The sequence below is a fragment of the Cynocephalus volans genome, chromosome 15, assembly GCF_027409185.1.
Source record: "Cynocephalus volans isolate mCynVol1 chromosome 15, mCynVol1.pri, whole genome shotgun sequence".
Lineage (NCBI taxonomy): Eukaryota > Metazoa > Chordata > Mammalia > Dermoptera > Cynocephalidae > Cynocephalus > Cynocephalus volans.
Genome location: NC_084474.1, coordinates 84,118,170 through 84,136,612, shown reverse-complemented (window position 1 = coordinate 84,136,612; position 18,443 = coordinate 84,118,170). Strand labels below are relative to the sequence as shown.

General features: G+C 41.8%; 1 protein-coding gene across 1 annotated transcript in view; it reads left to right on the top strand.

The window, feature by feature from the left end:
• The window catches only part of ADCY8 (adenylate cyclase 8), a 253,284-nt gene that overhangs the window by 88,850 nt on the left and 145,991 nt on the right, over positions 1-18,443 (top strand). The window contains exons 3-4 of the mRNA XM_063079734.1: positions 4,240-4,370; positions 12,833-12,944. Of these exons, the coding sequence (XP_062935804.1) occupies positions 4,240-4,370; positions 12,833-12,944 (243 nt within the window). The remainder of the gene's footprint in view (positions 1-4,239; positions 4,371-12,832; positions 12,945-18,443) is intronic.

Genomic DNA, 18,443 nt, shown 5'->3' with positions numbered 1-18,443 from the left:
GGAAAGGAGCTTCCGTGCCACCCTCTTGAGCTATTTCTAGTAACCAACACAGGATTTTGGAGCTCAGGAATGAAAATCTTGGGCTAGAATTTGATGCTAGGCTCTTAGAGTATTATCGCTTGAGGCTAGTGGTTCTTTATAGGCCCACTTAATTTATTGTGTTTCATATTCGGACCAGGAGTTTGTTCACTCATTCATTACTTATATGTTTATTGGCATCTCTTTATGCAAGAGAGTATGCTGGGCTTTGCACATAAAAAAATGAACTCAGAGATCTCAGAGTTCACCAACTGGCATATAAACAGACAAGTACCGTGTAGTACCATTTAGTGTAATAAATGCTGTGAGAAAGATCTGCTCAAAAGGACATGATATTGAAAGGAGTGACTAATTCTCTTCACCAGGGAAATGAAATTTGACCTAAAGTTTGAAGATGAGCAGGTGTCCATGTGCTAACCAGGAGAAACAACAAGGGAGAAAGGGCATTCGAGGCAGAAAGTACAGCAGCAGGCACTGTAGCGACGTGTGCTCAGTTCAACACAATAAATATCTCATGATCTCCTGCTCAGAATAGAAGACACGGGATGGACAGGATCTTACCATGTGCTGGGGTGGGAGCAGAAAACAAGGGTTAGTCAAGCAGAGCTGCACTTTACCATCCACAGATGCAGCCCTTTTTTTTTTTTTTTTTTTTTTTCTAACGGTTGAGTAATATTCCATTGTGTATATAGAGCACATTTTCCTTAACCAGCCATCCATTGTTGAACACTTAGGTTGGTTCCACGTCTTGGCTATTGTAAATAGAGCTGCGATGAAGATGGGAGTGCAGGTATCACTTCGACATGATGACTTCCATTCCTTAGGATATATACCCAGTAGTGGGATTACTTAGACAAGGAAAGAGAAATACTGCACGTTCTCACTCATAACTGGGTGCTAGGAAGGAAGGAAGGAAAGAAAAGAAAGAAAGGACCACAGGGATACATCGAATTTTCAGAAGGAAAGAAAAAACTCTAAGGATACTAGAGATAGGGGGGAGGAAGGAAGAAGACTTGGGGAGTGATAGTCAGGTAAAGGGCATAAAGAAAGATCACGATTTGTAATAATGAATATGCTAATAATAAAAAATTTAAAAATTAAAAAAAATAAAAAGATACAACCCAACCTTCTGGTTCCACAGATTTGACTTCAGATGCATTGCATTTAATAACCTGCCTCCCAGGTATTTCTTCACATCAAGAGATCCAATGCAGAGTCCACATGTCCCAGAAGCAGCTGACTTCCCTAAAAGGAGACCCACCACCATGTTGTAAAGTTCCTTAATTCATCACATTTTTTAAAAAGTGGTTTTAGTTTGCAGAACATATGGTAGCAAAAATTCCAGGCGTAACTCACATATGTTCACTGATTTCCTTTAACTGTACTACCATGTTTGATTTTTATTTGTTTGCATTAAGGGTTCAATTAAGTAATCACTAAGCATCATATGTGTGCTTTGTTTAACTATAGGCATAATTGTGCACCTCTAATTTCAATGGTAATTATATTTTTGACTTCTGATAAAGTGAGGGGAAGCTTCCAACTGGCTCTGGAGTCTGACACACCAGACAGTGAGTCTTCCTTGCTGTGTAACCTTGGGAAGTTACTTTACCTCTCTTAGTCTTAGTTTTCTCATTTGTTAATCCACAATGAGATATCCCTGCCATAGAGTTATGGGGAATATTACATGATTTTATGTATGAGGCTCCCTAACTCAGTGCCTGGCCCACAGTGGGTGCTCTCAGACCCACATAAATGGTAGCTAGTAAGGGTACATTTCTTGCCATAACATCCAAGGAGCCTCTCAGTTCCTACCTGTAAACCTCCCTCCAGAATCTTGGCTGTCTTATTCCCTGTGTATCTCCTATGCCTAGAACTGAGCCGGCATATATGAGGATACTTCAAAAACTTATGGAAAGATTTGTATTATGTTTTAATTCTATTTTTCCACAAACATTTTGAAGGACCCTCACAGTACATTCTCAATAAATACTTGTTAAATGAATGAATAAATGTTTGAAACCACCCATTTTTAAGGAACCCTCTTTCAGGAACTTGTCTTCTATCCTCCTTAGTGAACGTGGCCCTTTCTTTCTTCAAGGCTTCATTGCATACTCTCAGATCCTATCACAGGAATGTCCCACATGCTGCCTCAATTCATAGTTATTTTCTAAAGAGCCACAAGGATCAGGTAAGAGGTGATTAGAATACATTTTGCAGGAAGTGGAGCTGGTATGGCTATTTTTGGAGTGAGTAGAATTTGGTTTCAATCCTTTGCTCATCTACGCAATCAGTTTTCTAAAATCATGTTTTTGTTTTATCCTGCAAATACATGTTTTGTAGGACTGTAGTATAATAGTGTGCCTAGTAGTGCTTGACACAGAGTTGGCCAGCAGTTTTCAATAAAAACTCTACTTGCCTGAGTCTATGTCAGTAAGTCTGGGATGGGGCCAGGATAGCTGCACTTTAAGACTCCAGGCCATCCTGATGGTCAGATTACAGCCTCACAAATACGTCCATGGACTTGAATCTCAGGGAGGAACAGTGTCTTCAGCAAGTCCTGGGAATGAATGCCTTTCTGTGTCTCTCTTCAGTTTCCACCTCTTCACTACACATAGGTTGTTTTATGTGCTGCACCAACAACTTTTTATTTTCTGTGTTATTCTCATCCTAACATAAGCCCTTCCCTCTTTCTGTCACTCCAGTTCTTAGACATCACCCCTAACCCAACACTGCTAAAAGCATAATTCGCAATGAAACACACTTACAAACGGACCGTGGGGTCCCAGGTACGCATGAACCTTCTACTCCAGCTCTATTGCCTCCCTTGCACAGGCATCTTAATTAGATGTCCCAGCCACAACCACCAGCAGAGCACCAGTGACTAGCTCCTACTCCCACCCAGCAGCAATTGTGTGAACAATCCACAAGTATCTGGAGAGTTGACAAATAGCACTAATAAACATGAAATGGTTCAATCCCACAATGCGAGAGCTTTCAAGAGAGGAAAGAGCTTCATCGTGTGATGCTCAGTGGGCACCTCATTAATAACGCCCTTTACATGAGAGGCAGGGTTACATAGAGGAGAGAGGAAAGAGGAGGGAATGAATGCCAGTCCCCTCACATATTTTATTTCATTGAATTCTTACAGCAACCCTGTGAAGTTGAGGATGTTATTGGTATTTGCCAAATTGGAGAGATGATGTAGTCACTTAATGCCATATTTCGATTAAGTGATGGAGGTGGGATCCAAACTCCTTCATCAAGCTCTAACTTTAGGGTTTCTCCCATCTCACCAAGAATCCAGTCGAGAAATAATGAAGGAAAAGACTGCATCCTGACACTGCCACTTAATTGTTCAGGTTGTGCAAGCAATTTAATGTGTCTTAAACTCATCTGTCCTTTAAATCAAAACAACTTCTTCTGTGTGCTTATTCTCAGGGTTTTGTGAGAAATACACAAAAGAGTGGATGGTGACAATGCTTAAGATCAAAAAATAACTACAGAGATATGAGAAACCTAAATTCAGTTTGACACTATAGTCAACCATGTGTCAGAAGGCCGACTCTTGCCAGTTTCTACAATACAAGGACGTTTTAGGATTTAGTTTATGTTGCTAGTTAACCAGTTACTTGTTTTTATCTACCGGTGTTGATCACAATGGAAAGACTATTATTCTGTCAAGTGTTTGGTCCCCACTTTCAGGCTGCATGTGTCTCAGTTCCTTTCATCTTTGGTAAAGAGTTAGTGCTTCATCATCCCAGCTCCTCTCCTGTGTTCCCTGTTTCTATACATGTAGCACACTGTCCCCATCAACCAGACTCTATTCCTGATTTGAATCATGTCATCGACCATTGTACTCTCTCATTATGGCCTGTTTTTGCATGGCACTTATTGCATTTTGTCAATTTGTGTGGGTGTGTTTGGGTGTGTAATATTTAATATCTGTTTCCCTTATTAGAATGTAAGCTCCACAATAGTAAGAGCCCATCCATTTAATCCACCACTGTGTACACAACACCCAGCACAGTGCCTGACAAATCATAAGTACTCAGTAGATACTTGTCATGCTTATAGAATGGTAAGAAATTAGCAGTTACTCAAAGATTTCATCCAAAGCCCCACAATTTCTACACCCTCCATCCCATCTGAGACCTGCTGGTGAGACTAACGAGGCTGCCCTTCATTTCTTGGTTCCAGGAGCGGCTAGTGCTGTCTGTGCTTCCACGGTTTGTCGTCCTGGAAATGATCAATGACATGACCAATGTGGAAGATGAGCACCTGCAGCACCAGTTCCATCGGATCTACATCCATCGCTATGAGAATGTCAGGTGAGAAATGCAACTCCCCGCCTCGATTCTCCATGTGACCTGTGACACCTGGCTGCTCTCGTTGCACTGCTGTGATTTCTGTCTACCTGAATGTCAGTGCCTTTCCTCATTCAGTTGATTGATTCAGTAACTACTGACTATTCATTAGAGAGTTCTACATCTCCAAACTGAAGCTGAAGAAGAATGTCAGAGAATTCAATTGTATTTGCTAGTTGACTTACTGCCTGGCTCCCCTACAGTAGGCTTGCTTGCCTTCACATTCTGAGTGGGAAAGGCAAAAGCCATTTAAACTATGATTGGAAAAATAATCTCAAAATGCAATCTGGAAGCTTCAGGTATGATCACATAGGTTCTTCCCTATACTCTTCATAAGTGTTTTTAAAACAATACAAAAAAAAAAGACTACAGCTTCTTTTCCTTACAACTTGCAACTATATTGTTAGCCAACCATTCATCCATCTATCTGTTCACCCACCCATCCATCCACCCATCAACTCATCTTTCCATCCATCCACTCACCACCCATCCAACCATCCACCCACCCACCCATCCATCTACCCACCCATTCACCCACCCATCCACTCACCCATCCGTCCATCCACTCACCCATCAATCCATCCACTCACCCACACATCCATCTATCCACACATCATCATCAGTCCATCTATCCACACATCATCATATCCATCAGTCCATCTATCCATCAGCTACCTCTCTGTGCCCAGCACTATACTGGTCAACACAGCATATATTGAAAGTCAAAGGGTGGACTCCATAATGAGGCAGGCCAATTTTAGAATCCCAATTCTGCCTCTTCCTTGTGTGTGAACTTGGGCAAGTTACTTACCTGAATCTCAGGATACTTCTCTACAAAATGAGCATTTTAATAGCCACCTTGCAGAGTTTTTATATAGATTATGTGAGTCAAGATATATACAAAACACAGGACAGTCAGGGTTAAGTATCTAGTAGAGCACTGGATATATTATAGGTCATTTCAGATATGTTTTCTAGTTGCAAGGAAAAGAATACAACCCTGGCTGATTTTTTTTAAAATGTATTTCAAAGGTATATGGCAGCTCACAGAATAATCTGGGAAAGGATGGAGAAGCAGGTGGGGAAATGAGCCAAAATGAAACAAGGCCACAGAGCCAGATGCGTAGCCAAAATCAGCCCAGAGCACTAGTCCAGTTAGGACAGCACTGCCACTGTCCCTGAACAGTCCATTGCTTGTGCTACCAACCTGTGTCCCCTGACATGACTTGCCACCACAGCAGTTCCTCTTGCAGCCCCCAGAAACTGGAGGTTTCTGCCTTTGCCCTACCCCCCACCCCCCGCTCCCTCTGCTTCTTTGCATCTAAAGTTAAAGCCTAGGGCAGATGTGATTGGTTGGCTGAGCCCAGTCATTTTCTAGAAGTGCCTGGAAAGCAAGTATCTGGCATTTGCAGCTTAGACAGTAGAATTGTATTTCCATCCCACCAACATCATAAGGTGAAAATTTCCCAAACATAGGCTAAAAGTCCATAAGTCAAACAGCTCTAAAAATGGCAAATGTACATTCTTAGTTCTTTTCTTTCTAACTTTGGTAGGAGTGAGGAACAATTTTTCTCTCTTATCGGCATCTATCTTTAGGTGTCCTACTCCTGACATGCAGGGATACACATTTTAAAGCAATGTCTGGTAGAGATCATGTTTCTTAAACAACCTTTTAGCAGGAATAGCAATGTAGGTCATTCTCAGGGTCTTGTGCAAGAATTCAGCTAAACTGATTTAGTTGCTTGAGTTTGCAAAGCGGCCCTTTGTCAAACAGCAACTCCAGTAAGAGATGCACCCCAGATCTAGGAACTGGTCCCACAGATAATAGGAGCTCATCAGTATCGATTCTAGAACAATAGATACCTATTAATTGTAGTACAGTGTGGGGTTCTGTTATTAAGTGGGCAAAGAATGCCAAGAGCTCATAAAAAAAGGAAAATCTGGGGCAGGAAGCTAGGGTGTGGGGAGATGGAGATGGGTAAAGAAACCTTCCTGGAAGAGATGACCTTATTTGCCTTATTTGAGACTGAGTCAGCCAAGTGCAAAAAACAAAGACATAAATTCTGGGCAAAGTGACAGCATAAGTGAAGGCAGAATGGTGGCACATAAAGAGAATGATAGTTGATTTTCCATATTCCTTTCCTGGTGGCAAAGTGGCTTGACAATAAAGGCAGGTTCAGAGAGAGCAGAAACTGGGTGAATATTTTGAAAGAAAGTAAATCTATATTTATTATATATAGATATATATAATGTAAATAATTAATAAAATAATATATATTCCTTTCCTAGTGGCAAAGTGGCTTGACGATAAAGGGAGGTCCAGAGAGAGCAGAAACAATGAATATTTTGAAAGAAAATAAATCTGTATTTGTTTATTACATATAAGTAGATAAATAATGTAAATACATAAATAAAATAATATATATGACATATTATGAAAGTGCCTGTCATCATGGAGAAAGAGGGGGAAAAAATAACTACTTTTAAAAAGAAAAAAGGAAAAAATAAACAAGCTTGCACACCCACACCAGCATACTCCAGAGCCCATGATCAATAAACAATATGTTTGGCTTTCTTTTTGCACTAATCATTTTTCAGTGCTCCCTTTAGTCGTGAGCAGCTGAAGTTACTTCTGCCCCCCTCCAACCCCACCCATTTATTTTAAATTATCGAACTTAGTACTTATACTGGAGACTACTTATACTGGAGACCCTTTTCCAGAAGTTCACACCACACTAAATTAAATTTGTGTTGCCTGCCGTACATTTCTCAGCATCTTTGGCAATGAGAGTGGTTTCTAGGGGGAGAAGAATTGACACAGAAACCCGCCAGCACCCTGAGATTTTCCCCCTGGGTAGTCCCAGAGCAGCAGTGGCGAGATGCCCCGGGCTCTGGCGGCAGTGGGGAGATGGACTCAACAACGGGCCACAGTCCCCTCCTGCTTGCTGCAAAGCTGCTGGGTGCTAAGATAAGCCCAGGGACCATGAAAGCAGAGGAGGGTGGTTCTTAGCCTGTGTCTGAGAACAAAGCCAGACTGGCTGCTTTGCCCCCTTTCCCAGGCCCCAGATCAAACCACTGAGGTGCTGGGAGCATTTTTGAAATTATTTCCAATCCTGTCATCTTCATGGTCTCTTCATGGCAACCCTCCTGGTTCATCTGGTTCATTCTTTTCATTCTTTCTTCTTCTTCTTCTTCTTTTTTTTTTTTTTGATCGCCCTTCCCTAAAACCTGCCTGCTGTACATTTCTAAGTCTTAATTATATTTCATACAATTCATTGCCTCTTATCAGTAAAGGGCATGATAAAAGGCACTGTGCCTGGGCGGACTTGTGTGCCCCGATGGACTGGGAGCCAACAGAGCAGGATTTTCATCCCAGACCCTCTCCAGGAGCCACATCTCTGTCCACACTTCGACTGCATCATTTCATTTTTGTGTGCCTCAGTTTCCCCACCCCAAAACTGAGCTGTTTGAAATGGACAAAACATTTGGACTTTCACATTGATATCAGCTATAAACCTATAACACTTCACCAGATTCCCTTGGAGGATCCACCTGGCCACTGAGCTTTTTACTGGATGCCAATTGGGCTTCCAACCCCACCTGCCCAATTCTACTTTTCTTTCTTGTTTTTTTCCTATATACTTAAGACACTTTTTGTATTAGGTAGGGTAATGCTATCTGCTTGTCAAATAACCTCCCAATTGCAATGGTTTTAACTGAATAAGTCATATTCACACAGGTATCCACTGCTGATTTTCCTGGTCAATGAGTGACTCAGGGACAAAGACCCCTGAGTTTTGCAACTACCATCCCTTGGGCCTCAAAGTTCTCAGTATTCAGTTATCAGAAGTACTCACACCGCTTCTTCACCACCTCCACCAGAAATGACAAGTATCCCTTCTGCTCAGATTCCATTAGTGAGATGTGATCACGAGGCTCCTCACAGACACAGAAAGGGCTGGGAACACTGTCGCTGGCTCGGAGGCCTTTCCTAGTGACAGGTGGATTTGCTGTGGAAAGGGAGTAAGGATTTGGTGGACAGTCACCTTTCTCTGCCATAGTTTCTTTTCCCTTTTCCTCTTGCCCTGCGACTTCATACCATGTGCATTTGCACAGTTTCTGGCATGTATTTTGGGGGTCTGTTCAGGAGACAAGTTTGTCTTTATCTCTCCCTGTGTCATAGTAGACAGTTCAGTGAACTTTTTGTCAAGGATCAGAAAAATCCTGATTTTTAGAGTCTTGCTCAGTCTGTCCACCTTTTTGACTGGTTGTTTATTTCCAACCATCCCTGTCAAAGTGTGTGATCACTATATCTGCACTGTGGTCTAGGGCATCATGTACATGCAAAGTGCAACTGAATGGGCTTAGAGAACTTTTTGGCTTTCTAGATCCATCTGTATGGCAATCTATTAAACACTCCCAGATTCCCAAAGATTTCCAAAAAGGAGTCAAATACCCTCCACTTACTGAGGACTGTGCTGTGATTTGCAAGTTATCTCCTTACAGTAGCCTTACAGAGTAATTTAATGGTCTCTGCTTTATTATCAAGAAAATAGAAGCTCAAGGAGGTTAAGTAACTTTTTTAAGAGAACACAGTTAGGAAAAGGAGTCTACACAGGGCCAGTGTTTTTAACAGTTCTACTAAACTCTGCTAAAGCTTCCTTGAGGATTCTATTTGCAGAGTGACAATTAGGTAACATAACTTATTTTTAGCAAAATCAACAACTTATATAACCAAATTAGAGTTGAAAATTACTATGGCTCCTTCCATATATCCCTACAAGTTTACACCAAGAATCAAAAGACCTGAAAACCTTGAGCACATCACCTGGGAGGACCAGAAGGAGAACCAGGGCCCTGGATTCTGCCTCTGGTCTTTTATGTGTCAAACCTTGTGCAGCTATGGCTCAAACTGCTGCTTCTTAACTTTTAGTGTGCACAGGAATCACCTAGGAGTCTTGTTAAAGCAGATTCTGACACAGAATGGTGAGGTATGGTGAGGGGGGCTTGAGATTCTACATCTCTAATAATCCCCCAGGAGAGGCCAGTGGTGGCCATGACCACACTCTGAGGCAGAAGGACTTAATTCTGAATCTTTCTGTTGTTTGGACTCGGGAAATATGTAATAAGGATAACGGTGTGCTGGGCAGGTGGGATATGGAGATGACTTTCCTCCTGTTCTTTAGCTAATACGTGGAGCGCACTTAGCAATACATGATTGTGCTATTGAGTGTTATGTGCCATGACAGAGGGGGCAAGAGGATAGCGGTGGATTGACTGGCTGTGCTTGGGGAGGTCTCCACACAAGTAGAGTCTTAACATATGAGTGGGTTCTTAAAGGACAAGTAGAGTTTTAATAGGTGGCAAAAGGAAAGAAAGCTGTGCTAGGGAGGAGTACCATGTACAAAGACAGGTGAATAAAGTATGGTGTGCCCAGAAGACCTCAAGAAAGTTGATGAGATTGGAACACTGAGCGCATCTGAAACTTTTATGACCTTGGCTCTAAAGGAATCCACTTCTTTTGATAGGCTGTAAACTCCCTAAGGGCCATGAAAGCACTGTCTGCTCACCACTGTATCTCCAGTGTCTGGCACGTAGTAGACATTCAGTTAGCAAGCTGTCGAAGGGCTAGCCAGTTAGTTCAGATGATTAGAGCATGGTGCTAATAACACCAAGATCCAGGGTTCAGTTAACGTACTGGCCAGCTGCAAAAACCAAAAAAGAAAAAGAGAAAAAAAAGCTGTTGACGAATGAACAAATGAATGAACCATTCTTGCCATAGACAGATGGATACTAACAGTTTGGGGTGAATGGATCTATTAAGTGAGTAGGCTGGACTAGATGATCCAAGGGCCTCTTCACTTCCCACCTGCCATGGCAACAACTCTCCTTGCTTCAAAAGTAGTGCAGTTAGCACTAAAAAATATGGATCTCGCCAGGCTGCCTGGTTCAAATCCTAGCTCTTCACAACCGTGGGCAAGTTACTCAGGCCTCACTTCCCTTCCCTTATCAGTGAAATGGGGGTGATCATGATAGGTTCTGCCTCATAGACTGCTTTGAGGAATAAATGGGTGAATACATGTAGACCTCTTACAGCAATACCAAGTCCACAGTAAATACTCTGAAAGTATCGTTGCCACTAGTGTTTTAGGCTTGTCTAAACAAGTGACAAAGAACCCAATTAATGGTCACATTCTTTTCCACCTCTGTTACCTTCTCTTTTTCTCTCTCAAATACAACTGTTCAATTATAGTATAATTTTGTAAAATAATGATAACAACAGCTAATACTTAAAGAGCACTTACTGTGCCAGGCACAGTCAATTGCCAGGCACTGTGCTTAGAGAAGTTCAGGAAGTTACCAAAGATCATAGAATTCATAGCTGGTGAGCTAGTATTTGAACCCGGGTCTATCTAGACTCAAATCCTACGCACACAACCATATGCCATGCCACCATAAATCTGTAGAAGACAGTGGCAGTGTAGTGGCTCTGCCAAAGGAAGCTTTGTAAACTGAAAAGCTAATGGCATCATGCCCATGTGTAAAAGCCTTCCCTAGCTTTCAGCACTCTCAGGACAACATCTATACTCCAGCCTGGCTTACCAGGCCCTTCTTCATCTCCTCCCTGCCCACGTCTCTGACCTCATCTCTCTCTCTCTCTCGATCTTTTCCATCCCCCTTGCTCAGTGCTTCTCTCTGACTAACTGCCCTTGAATTCCTGCACAACTGTAATACATGTGCTCACTCTTCCATCAGATGCTGCTATGTACCAGTCCCTCTGCCCATAGCCCCAGCCTTCTACTTGCTTTGCCCATCACATCCTATCAGTCCTTCAAGATTCAGCTGAGTCTTTGCTTCACTGGGAAACTCCTGATCTTCTTCTGACTGGCCATTCTCCAGTATGTCCTTCCATCACAGTGGTTATCTCCCTGCATTGTTACTGTCTTTCCCCTTGTCTTCTCAGCTTCATTCCCCAGACAGACTCTCAGCTTCTTGAGGACAGGCACTAGATCTTACCTATCACTTAATCCAACTTCCTAGAACAGTGCACAGCTGAGTACAAAGTAGATACATAAATATTTGCTAAAAGAATTAAGGCATTTACTAGTTAACTAAAGCAATTGTTTTTAATCTGGGGTCTAAGGATTCATATGAGACCATGAATGGGATTGGGGGAAGGTACAAATTCCTTGAAATGAGGTACAAAATTTTCAATACTTATGCATTTTTTAGGATAGAGAATCCATAGCCTATACCAGATTCTTAAAGGGATTTGTAACAGAGACAAATTTTGAAAACCACTGAACACAAGGGGTGACCAATGTAAGACAACACACATTCCACAATATTTTCCAGCCAATTTCCCATTTCAATGAAACTACTTTACACTTATTGTAAGACTCACCATTATTTTATGCAACACTAAGAAAAATAAGCAAAAATTTTGACCTGCTGCTAAGATGCTATCAGTTGTAACACACATTTCTATTTCAGAGAATATGAAACGTGAGAAATGATGAAATATGGTATCCTGTTCAGGGTCCCATCCTTCCTTTCAAAGGTCCTTGAGATGACGTGGTAGGGTAGGTAAAACAGTGCCCCTCAGTGCAATTCACACAAATAGACAATCCCAGCTCTGCCACATGCCAGCACGGGGATGTTGAGCAAGTCTCCTTGCCTCTCTGAGCCTCAGTTTCTTCATGTCCAGAATGGAGAGAACTATGCCTGCCCCACAGGGTAACTGGATGGATTAACTAAGGCAGAGTTCATACAGTGCTTGGCTTTTAGACTTCTGAGCACCACCACTTCCCTTACACCCAGCCACATTCACAGAATAAGAACTCACTCACCTGAAGTCCTTAGTAACTGTGAGCATCTTAGGTCATTAATTATTCTGCCTGATGTCTCCCAGCTTTGCCACCTACTCTCATAATTTGGGGGAGATGTCTAACTCTATCTGCCATCCTGGGTGGAGCACGTGCCGTTGGGCTTGGGATGATGAGGTTTTTTTGTTCGCCCCCCACCCCCACCCCAAGTCTGTTTTGCTCTGTGTTTATGCATCTGAATTGCTGATCATTGTAAAAATATAGATAATTTTTAAAGTTTCATTGTGCTTTTCATAACAAATTGATCGATACATAGTGACAACTTCCCTTTGATGTCATTTGCATTGCCCACACTCCATAGTCCTGCATGAAAGAAGGGCTTTCCTTGTTTCCTTGTCCTTCCTGAACTCCTGGGTGGACTCTCTCTGCTGAGATATTTGTTAAATACTGAGACATTCTTCCTGTCTCCCATGGCAGGGAGATCTGAAATCTCAGACCACGGAGACCATTGATTTATCTGGATGGTGCTGATGTGTCTCTAAGAATGGGTTAAAATATTAACACACTTTCTCCCATCCCCACCCCTTCTCTGTTGTTTAGTATTCTTTTTGCAGATGTTAAAGGATTTACCAACCTCTCCACGACCTTGTCCGCCCAGGAGCTGGTCAGAATGCTCAACGAGCTCTTTGCCAGATTTGATCGACTGGCCCATGTGAGTTGGATTTAATTCCCTCCTATTCCTTTGCAGGAGTGAGGGACTGCATGTGGTATTAGAGAAAGACGACTTCAGACTTCATCACCACTGTCATTACCGTTCTGCCTCCCATCCCTGGGCATGGACCACTGACCCTCTCACATTCTGGGGATGAATGTTAGTTATTTACAGGTCTCAGGTGGGAGGTTTGTCAGGTTAATTCTCCCAATTAAAAGACGGCTGCTTGAGAGACAATCAAACCAAAGTTCTTTTTTATCTGCATTCCACTCCCCCACTTTTATTTCCCGCTGCGGGTGGCAGGTGCCATCCAGCTGCAGCCTCAGAGCTCATACATAGCCAGCCCCGGCCATCTGGACTGAATTAGCCAGTTCTCAAAAACGTGTAATCTGCTGGACCCTCCCACCACCATTTTGTCAGACATAACTTAAAACCTTTGTTTTTAGCCAACAAGACTCCACCTTCATTTTTCAGCTGGCTCAATCAGAGCTAAACAAGAAAATAGACTGAAAGAGATGGGCATTTGCTATCAAAACACAGATTCATAGTCCTAAAACCACTCAAGTTACAGAGGAATACCATTATCACACTGTATTTTGGGCTCAAATAGGCATGATTTAATTTCCTCCTTTATAAAGTACATATATTGTCACCAACTTCACAAGGCAGTAGTGAGAATTAAGAAGACCACATCGAGTGGAAGTTCATTTTTAGAGTTTCAAAATGTTCTATTTTAAGGCTGCCTCACTAAGGAAGATCTGTTCATACTTGCATCTGAGCACCTACTAGGTGTTGTGCATGGTGCTGTGAGTAGGGAATATAAAAATGATGAAAACACACTTCCTTGTTTGCTAGAGTTAAGGCTAGTGAGGTGTATATAAGTGGGTAATCGATGCACAATGTGCTGTGTGCTATGATGAACGTAAGCTTGGGGTGCTATGAGAACAGAGGCAACACATGACCCTTGGATGAGAGAAGACTTCCTGGAGAAAGTGACTCTTAAGCTGAGTCTTAAAAATGAGAAAAACAAACACAAAAGAATTCTCTCCAGCACGAAAAAAGAGCTATTCACTAATACATGCAAACCAATTAATCTAAATTCAATATGCCAAGTGAAAGAAGCCAGATATAAAAAGCTAGATATTTTGTGACTCCATTGGCAAGACATTCTATAAAAGGTAAAATTACAGAGGCAGAAAACAATAAGTAGTTGCATAGAGCACTGGGAACGGAATGGGGTGGGGTGATTTGGGGGGTGATGCAGCTGCTTTATATTTTGATCATGGTGGTTGCAATGACTGCACACATTTGTCAAAAGGGTGAATTTTATTGTACATATTTTGTACACTAATTAGCATGGCAAAGAAATCAGGAAGGTACTTTATGCAGAGGGAAGAACAGCAATAAAGATGTTACTGTGTATATATGGAGAAACCAGAAGAGATTGCTGGAGGAGAAAGTACGAGGCAGGAAATATTGGAGATGAGGCTAGAAAAGTAGGCAGGGGCCTGCCAAGGAACCTGGATTATGAATTATAGCAATTGGACAACTGTGAGACAGGAGGCTGACATGGGCAGAGGAGGAGGTGGAAACTGAGTCTCCTCTTACTAGGAAGGTTGGGTTTACCTGAAGGGCTGGAGATTTGGGGACAATGTATATGCCATTTTCTTTTGTTGTTGTATCAGTGGTGGTTGGTGTTAGCTACACATAATTAATCCATTTCCTATTCTGGTTCTGAAAACTTTTGCTCAAAGATCCCAAAATAAAGGAAAATGCACCTGTAATGAGAACAGACAGCTGTGATCAAGGTAAATTTCTGGTGTCACTGTGAACCCCACTGACCCAGAGAAAGGGTAGCAAAGTGAATTTAATTCAAATTATTTAACCAACATTTGTTGACTACTTATTATGTATCAGGGACCATGCAAGACTCTGGGAAGACAAAAACAGTCCCTGCACTAAAGAAGCTCAGAGTCTAAAAAGGGAGAAAGACAAGTCCATATAATTGCAGTGGTGCAGTGCAAGCAATAAAAGATACAGAAGTCTCAATGGACAAGGAAGGAGCTGTCAAACGTTTATGTGTTGGCAGGGGCAGCGGGACAGTAATCTGGAAGCATCCAGAGAAGAAACCATATGCAGCCTGGGCCTTGAGCAAGAGCAGGAGCTTTCCTGGCATTAGATTAGACAAAGAAGCATCTTCTAGGCTGAGCCGTGGTGCAAGGCAAGGAAGTATGAAAATGTACTGCTTGTTTGCGGAGCTGTAAGAAGCTCAAAATTGCTAGAGCATAAAGGGCATGGGAGACTCCAGTGAAATATGAGCTTGAAGAGGAAAAAAAGGAACAAATCTTGGAAGGTATAGTGCAACATTTCAAGGAATGTGGACTTTGTTCTGTGGCCTGGGCTTTTCACCCTGGTGATCCTATACATGGTGGAGGTGAAGAAGCAAAGTAGGATTCACAGCCAACCGAGTACCAGTGGGTGCAAGAAGCCACAGTCTATCATCTGGGGCTTGAGTCTTATTAAAAGATTTGAAAGAAATAAACGAATGCTAAATTAAGTACAGATATATGATGGAGTAAACTTCTCATTGATTTTGATGAAAATAGAAAGGTACTTCAAAAATGTCATGGAAAAATAGAATTAAAAGATAATAGCAATCTTTCTGATGCCAGAGGAAGGGTCTCAGGGGCCCAGTAGTTGGCCTCAACCCACTCCGTCCTCTTACCAGTTCTTGACTCTGCAACAGGAAAGAATTCAGGAGCAGAGTCACAGTACAAAGTGAAAACAAGTTTAATATGATGAATAAGGGATACAGATTTCACAGAAACAGTGCAGCATGGCTCCAGAGACTGAGCAGGGCCCACACCAAGTTTAATACAAAAAGTAAGAAATACACACTTAAAGTTCAGTACAAAGTGCAGACTGGATCAAGAGAGTGAGTAGCCACTTGCTGAAAGTAAGTTTGATACAAAAAGAAAGACACACACTGCACAGGCAGAGTGTGGGCTGGCTCTGGGAGAGTGAACAACAGCCCCACCTTCTGCTGGGATTCGGCTTTTATAGTTTCACTATCTAATTAATGTTCAATTAAGGGGGTGGTTCACAGTTATGTAACATAGTCTTGCACATGCTCAGTGGACTTCTTCTTGGAACATGCTCATTAGTCAAATTCTATCACATGCACTGAACACATTCAAGGGTATTCTGTGCTCTTTAGTTCCCCAAGTGGAAAGTCATTCAGCTACCAGGGTTATATAACCCCTCTCTACGGAGCATGCCCAGCCACTGGATTTGCATAAGCCAGCCCTGTGGGATCTCATTTTCCCTGTTTTGGTACCAAAAATAGGTCTAACTAGCAACAGTAACTTTCCTCTAGGGGAGGGCCTAGAGGAGGGCCCTGAGACTTGGGGAGTGTCTTGAAACCCACAGGTATGTCCTGAAACCCAAACCCAGAGAAACTGAGCACCTCTTATCTTATTTCCATGAATTTTTTGAAGTACCCTTGTATTAAACAGTCCTAAACCACCTGATGGATGTTATGCACTGTGCTGAATGTTTTCCCTGGATTACCTTGGAGGCAGGTAATCAAACCTACGAGGCAGGTTCTTTATGTTTCCATTTTACAGAATCAAGTGACTGAGGCTTAAAGAAGTAAAATAATCTACCCAGAACCATCAGTAGGTGGTGCATCTGTGGTTCAAAGCCAGGCCAACTAGGGCCAGGGCTGGATCTTACCCACTAAACCATGCCACACCCATTTTAGGGGATAGAGGACAAGACGTCAGAGGGGTGTTGCTGCTTCTGAAGGACAACTTGAAGGGTGAGATTCAAGTATGGGCTTGACTTGAATGTACCTTGGGCAGATCACCTCTCTGAGTCTCCATTTCCTATCAGAACTGAAAGATAAACAATCCATGTGAAGTTTCTAAACACAGAGGCTGGCTCAAAAGAAGTACTCACCACACATGAGCTCTCAGTGACTCCCAGTCTACCCCCTTCCCCCCGCCACCCCCTGCCAACTGCATCAGTACCTACTACTAAAGGGACCCTCCTTAGAAAAGTCTGAGAAATATTGCCAGGAGAAACCATTCTACTCACCTTGGAATGAGAAAACTGTTTCTGACCCCACCCTGAGGAAAGTCACTTAACCAGCTAGGTTACAGTTTGTTTGTTTGTTTGTTTTTTCACATTCTATCCTTTTTTTTTTTTTTAATTTTAACATGTATTTGTACATATTTGTGGGGTACAATGTGTTATTTCAATAGGTGCATTGATTCTTTTAGGGTAGATAGCATAGCTTCGTACTCGTTAACCCACTACTTCCACTCCCACCCGTCCCCCTCCACTCCCCATCTCTGGTAACCATTATTCTAGTCTCTACTTCTATGACAACCTTTTTTTTTTTTTTTAGCTTCCACATATGAGTAAGATCATGCAGTATTTGTCTTTCTTTGGCTTACTTCACTTAACATGTTGGTCTCCATCAAAAGTTCCATCCAAGTTGCTACAAATGACAGGATTTCGTTTTTTTTATACCTGAATAGTATTCCATTGGATATATACACCACAGTTTTTTTATTCATTAATCTGTTGATAGGCATTTAGGTGATTCCGTCTCTTGGCTATTGTAAATAGTGTTGCAATGAACATGGGAGCACAGATGTCTGTTCAATATATTGATTTCATTTCCTTTGGGTATATACACAGTAGCGGGATTGCTGAGTCATAGGGTAGTTCAATTTTTAGTTCTCCGAGGTAACTCCATACTGTTTTTCACAAAGGCTGTACCAATTTAGATTCCCACCAACAATGTAGGAGGGTTCCCCTTTTTCTGCATCCTTGCCAGCATTAGTTTTCTGTCTTGTTGATAATAGCCATTCTAACTGAAGTAAGGCTATAACTCATTGTGATTTTAATTTGCATTTTCCTGATGATTAGTGCTATTGAAAATTTTTTCATGTACCTGTTGGCCATTTATATGTCTTCTTTTGAGAAATGTCTGTACAGTTCCTTTGCTCATTTTTCAATTGGGTTATTTGATTTTTGCTGTTGTTTGAATTCCTCATATATTCTGAATATTAGCCCCTTGTCTGATGTGCAGTTTGTAAGCACTTTCTCCCATTCTTTGGGTTGCCTCTTCACTTTGTTGGCTGTGTCCTTTGTGTACAGAAGCTTTTTAGTTTGATGTAGTCCCATTTGTCTATTTTTGTTTAAGTTGCCTGTGCCTTTGTAGTCTTGTTCAAAAAAATGCTGCCCACTCACTCCCATTTCTTATAATGTTTTTCTTATGTTTTCTTCTAGTAGCTTCATAGTTTCAGGTCTTAAATATAAGTCTTTAATCCATTTTGAGTTAATTTTTGTATACGGTAAGAGATAGGGGTCTAGTTTCAACCTTCTGCTTCTGGATATCCAGTTTTTCCAGCACCATTTTTTGAAGAGATTGTCCTTGCCCCACTGAATACTCTTTATGACTTTATCAAAAATCAGTTGGCTGTAAAT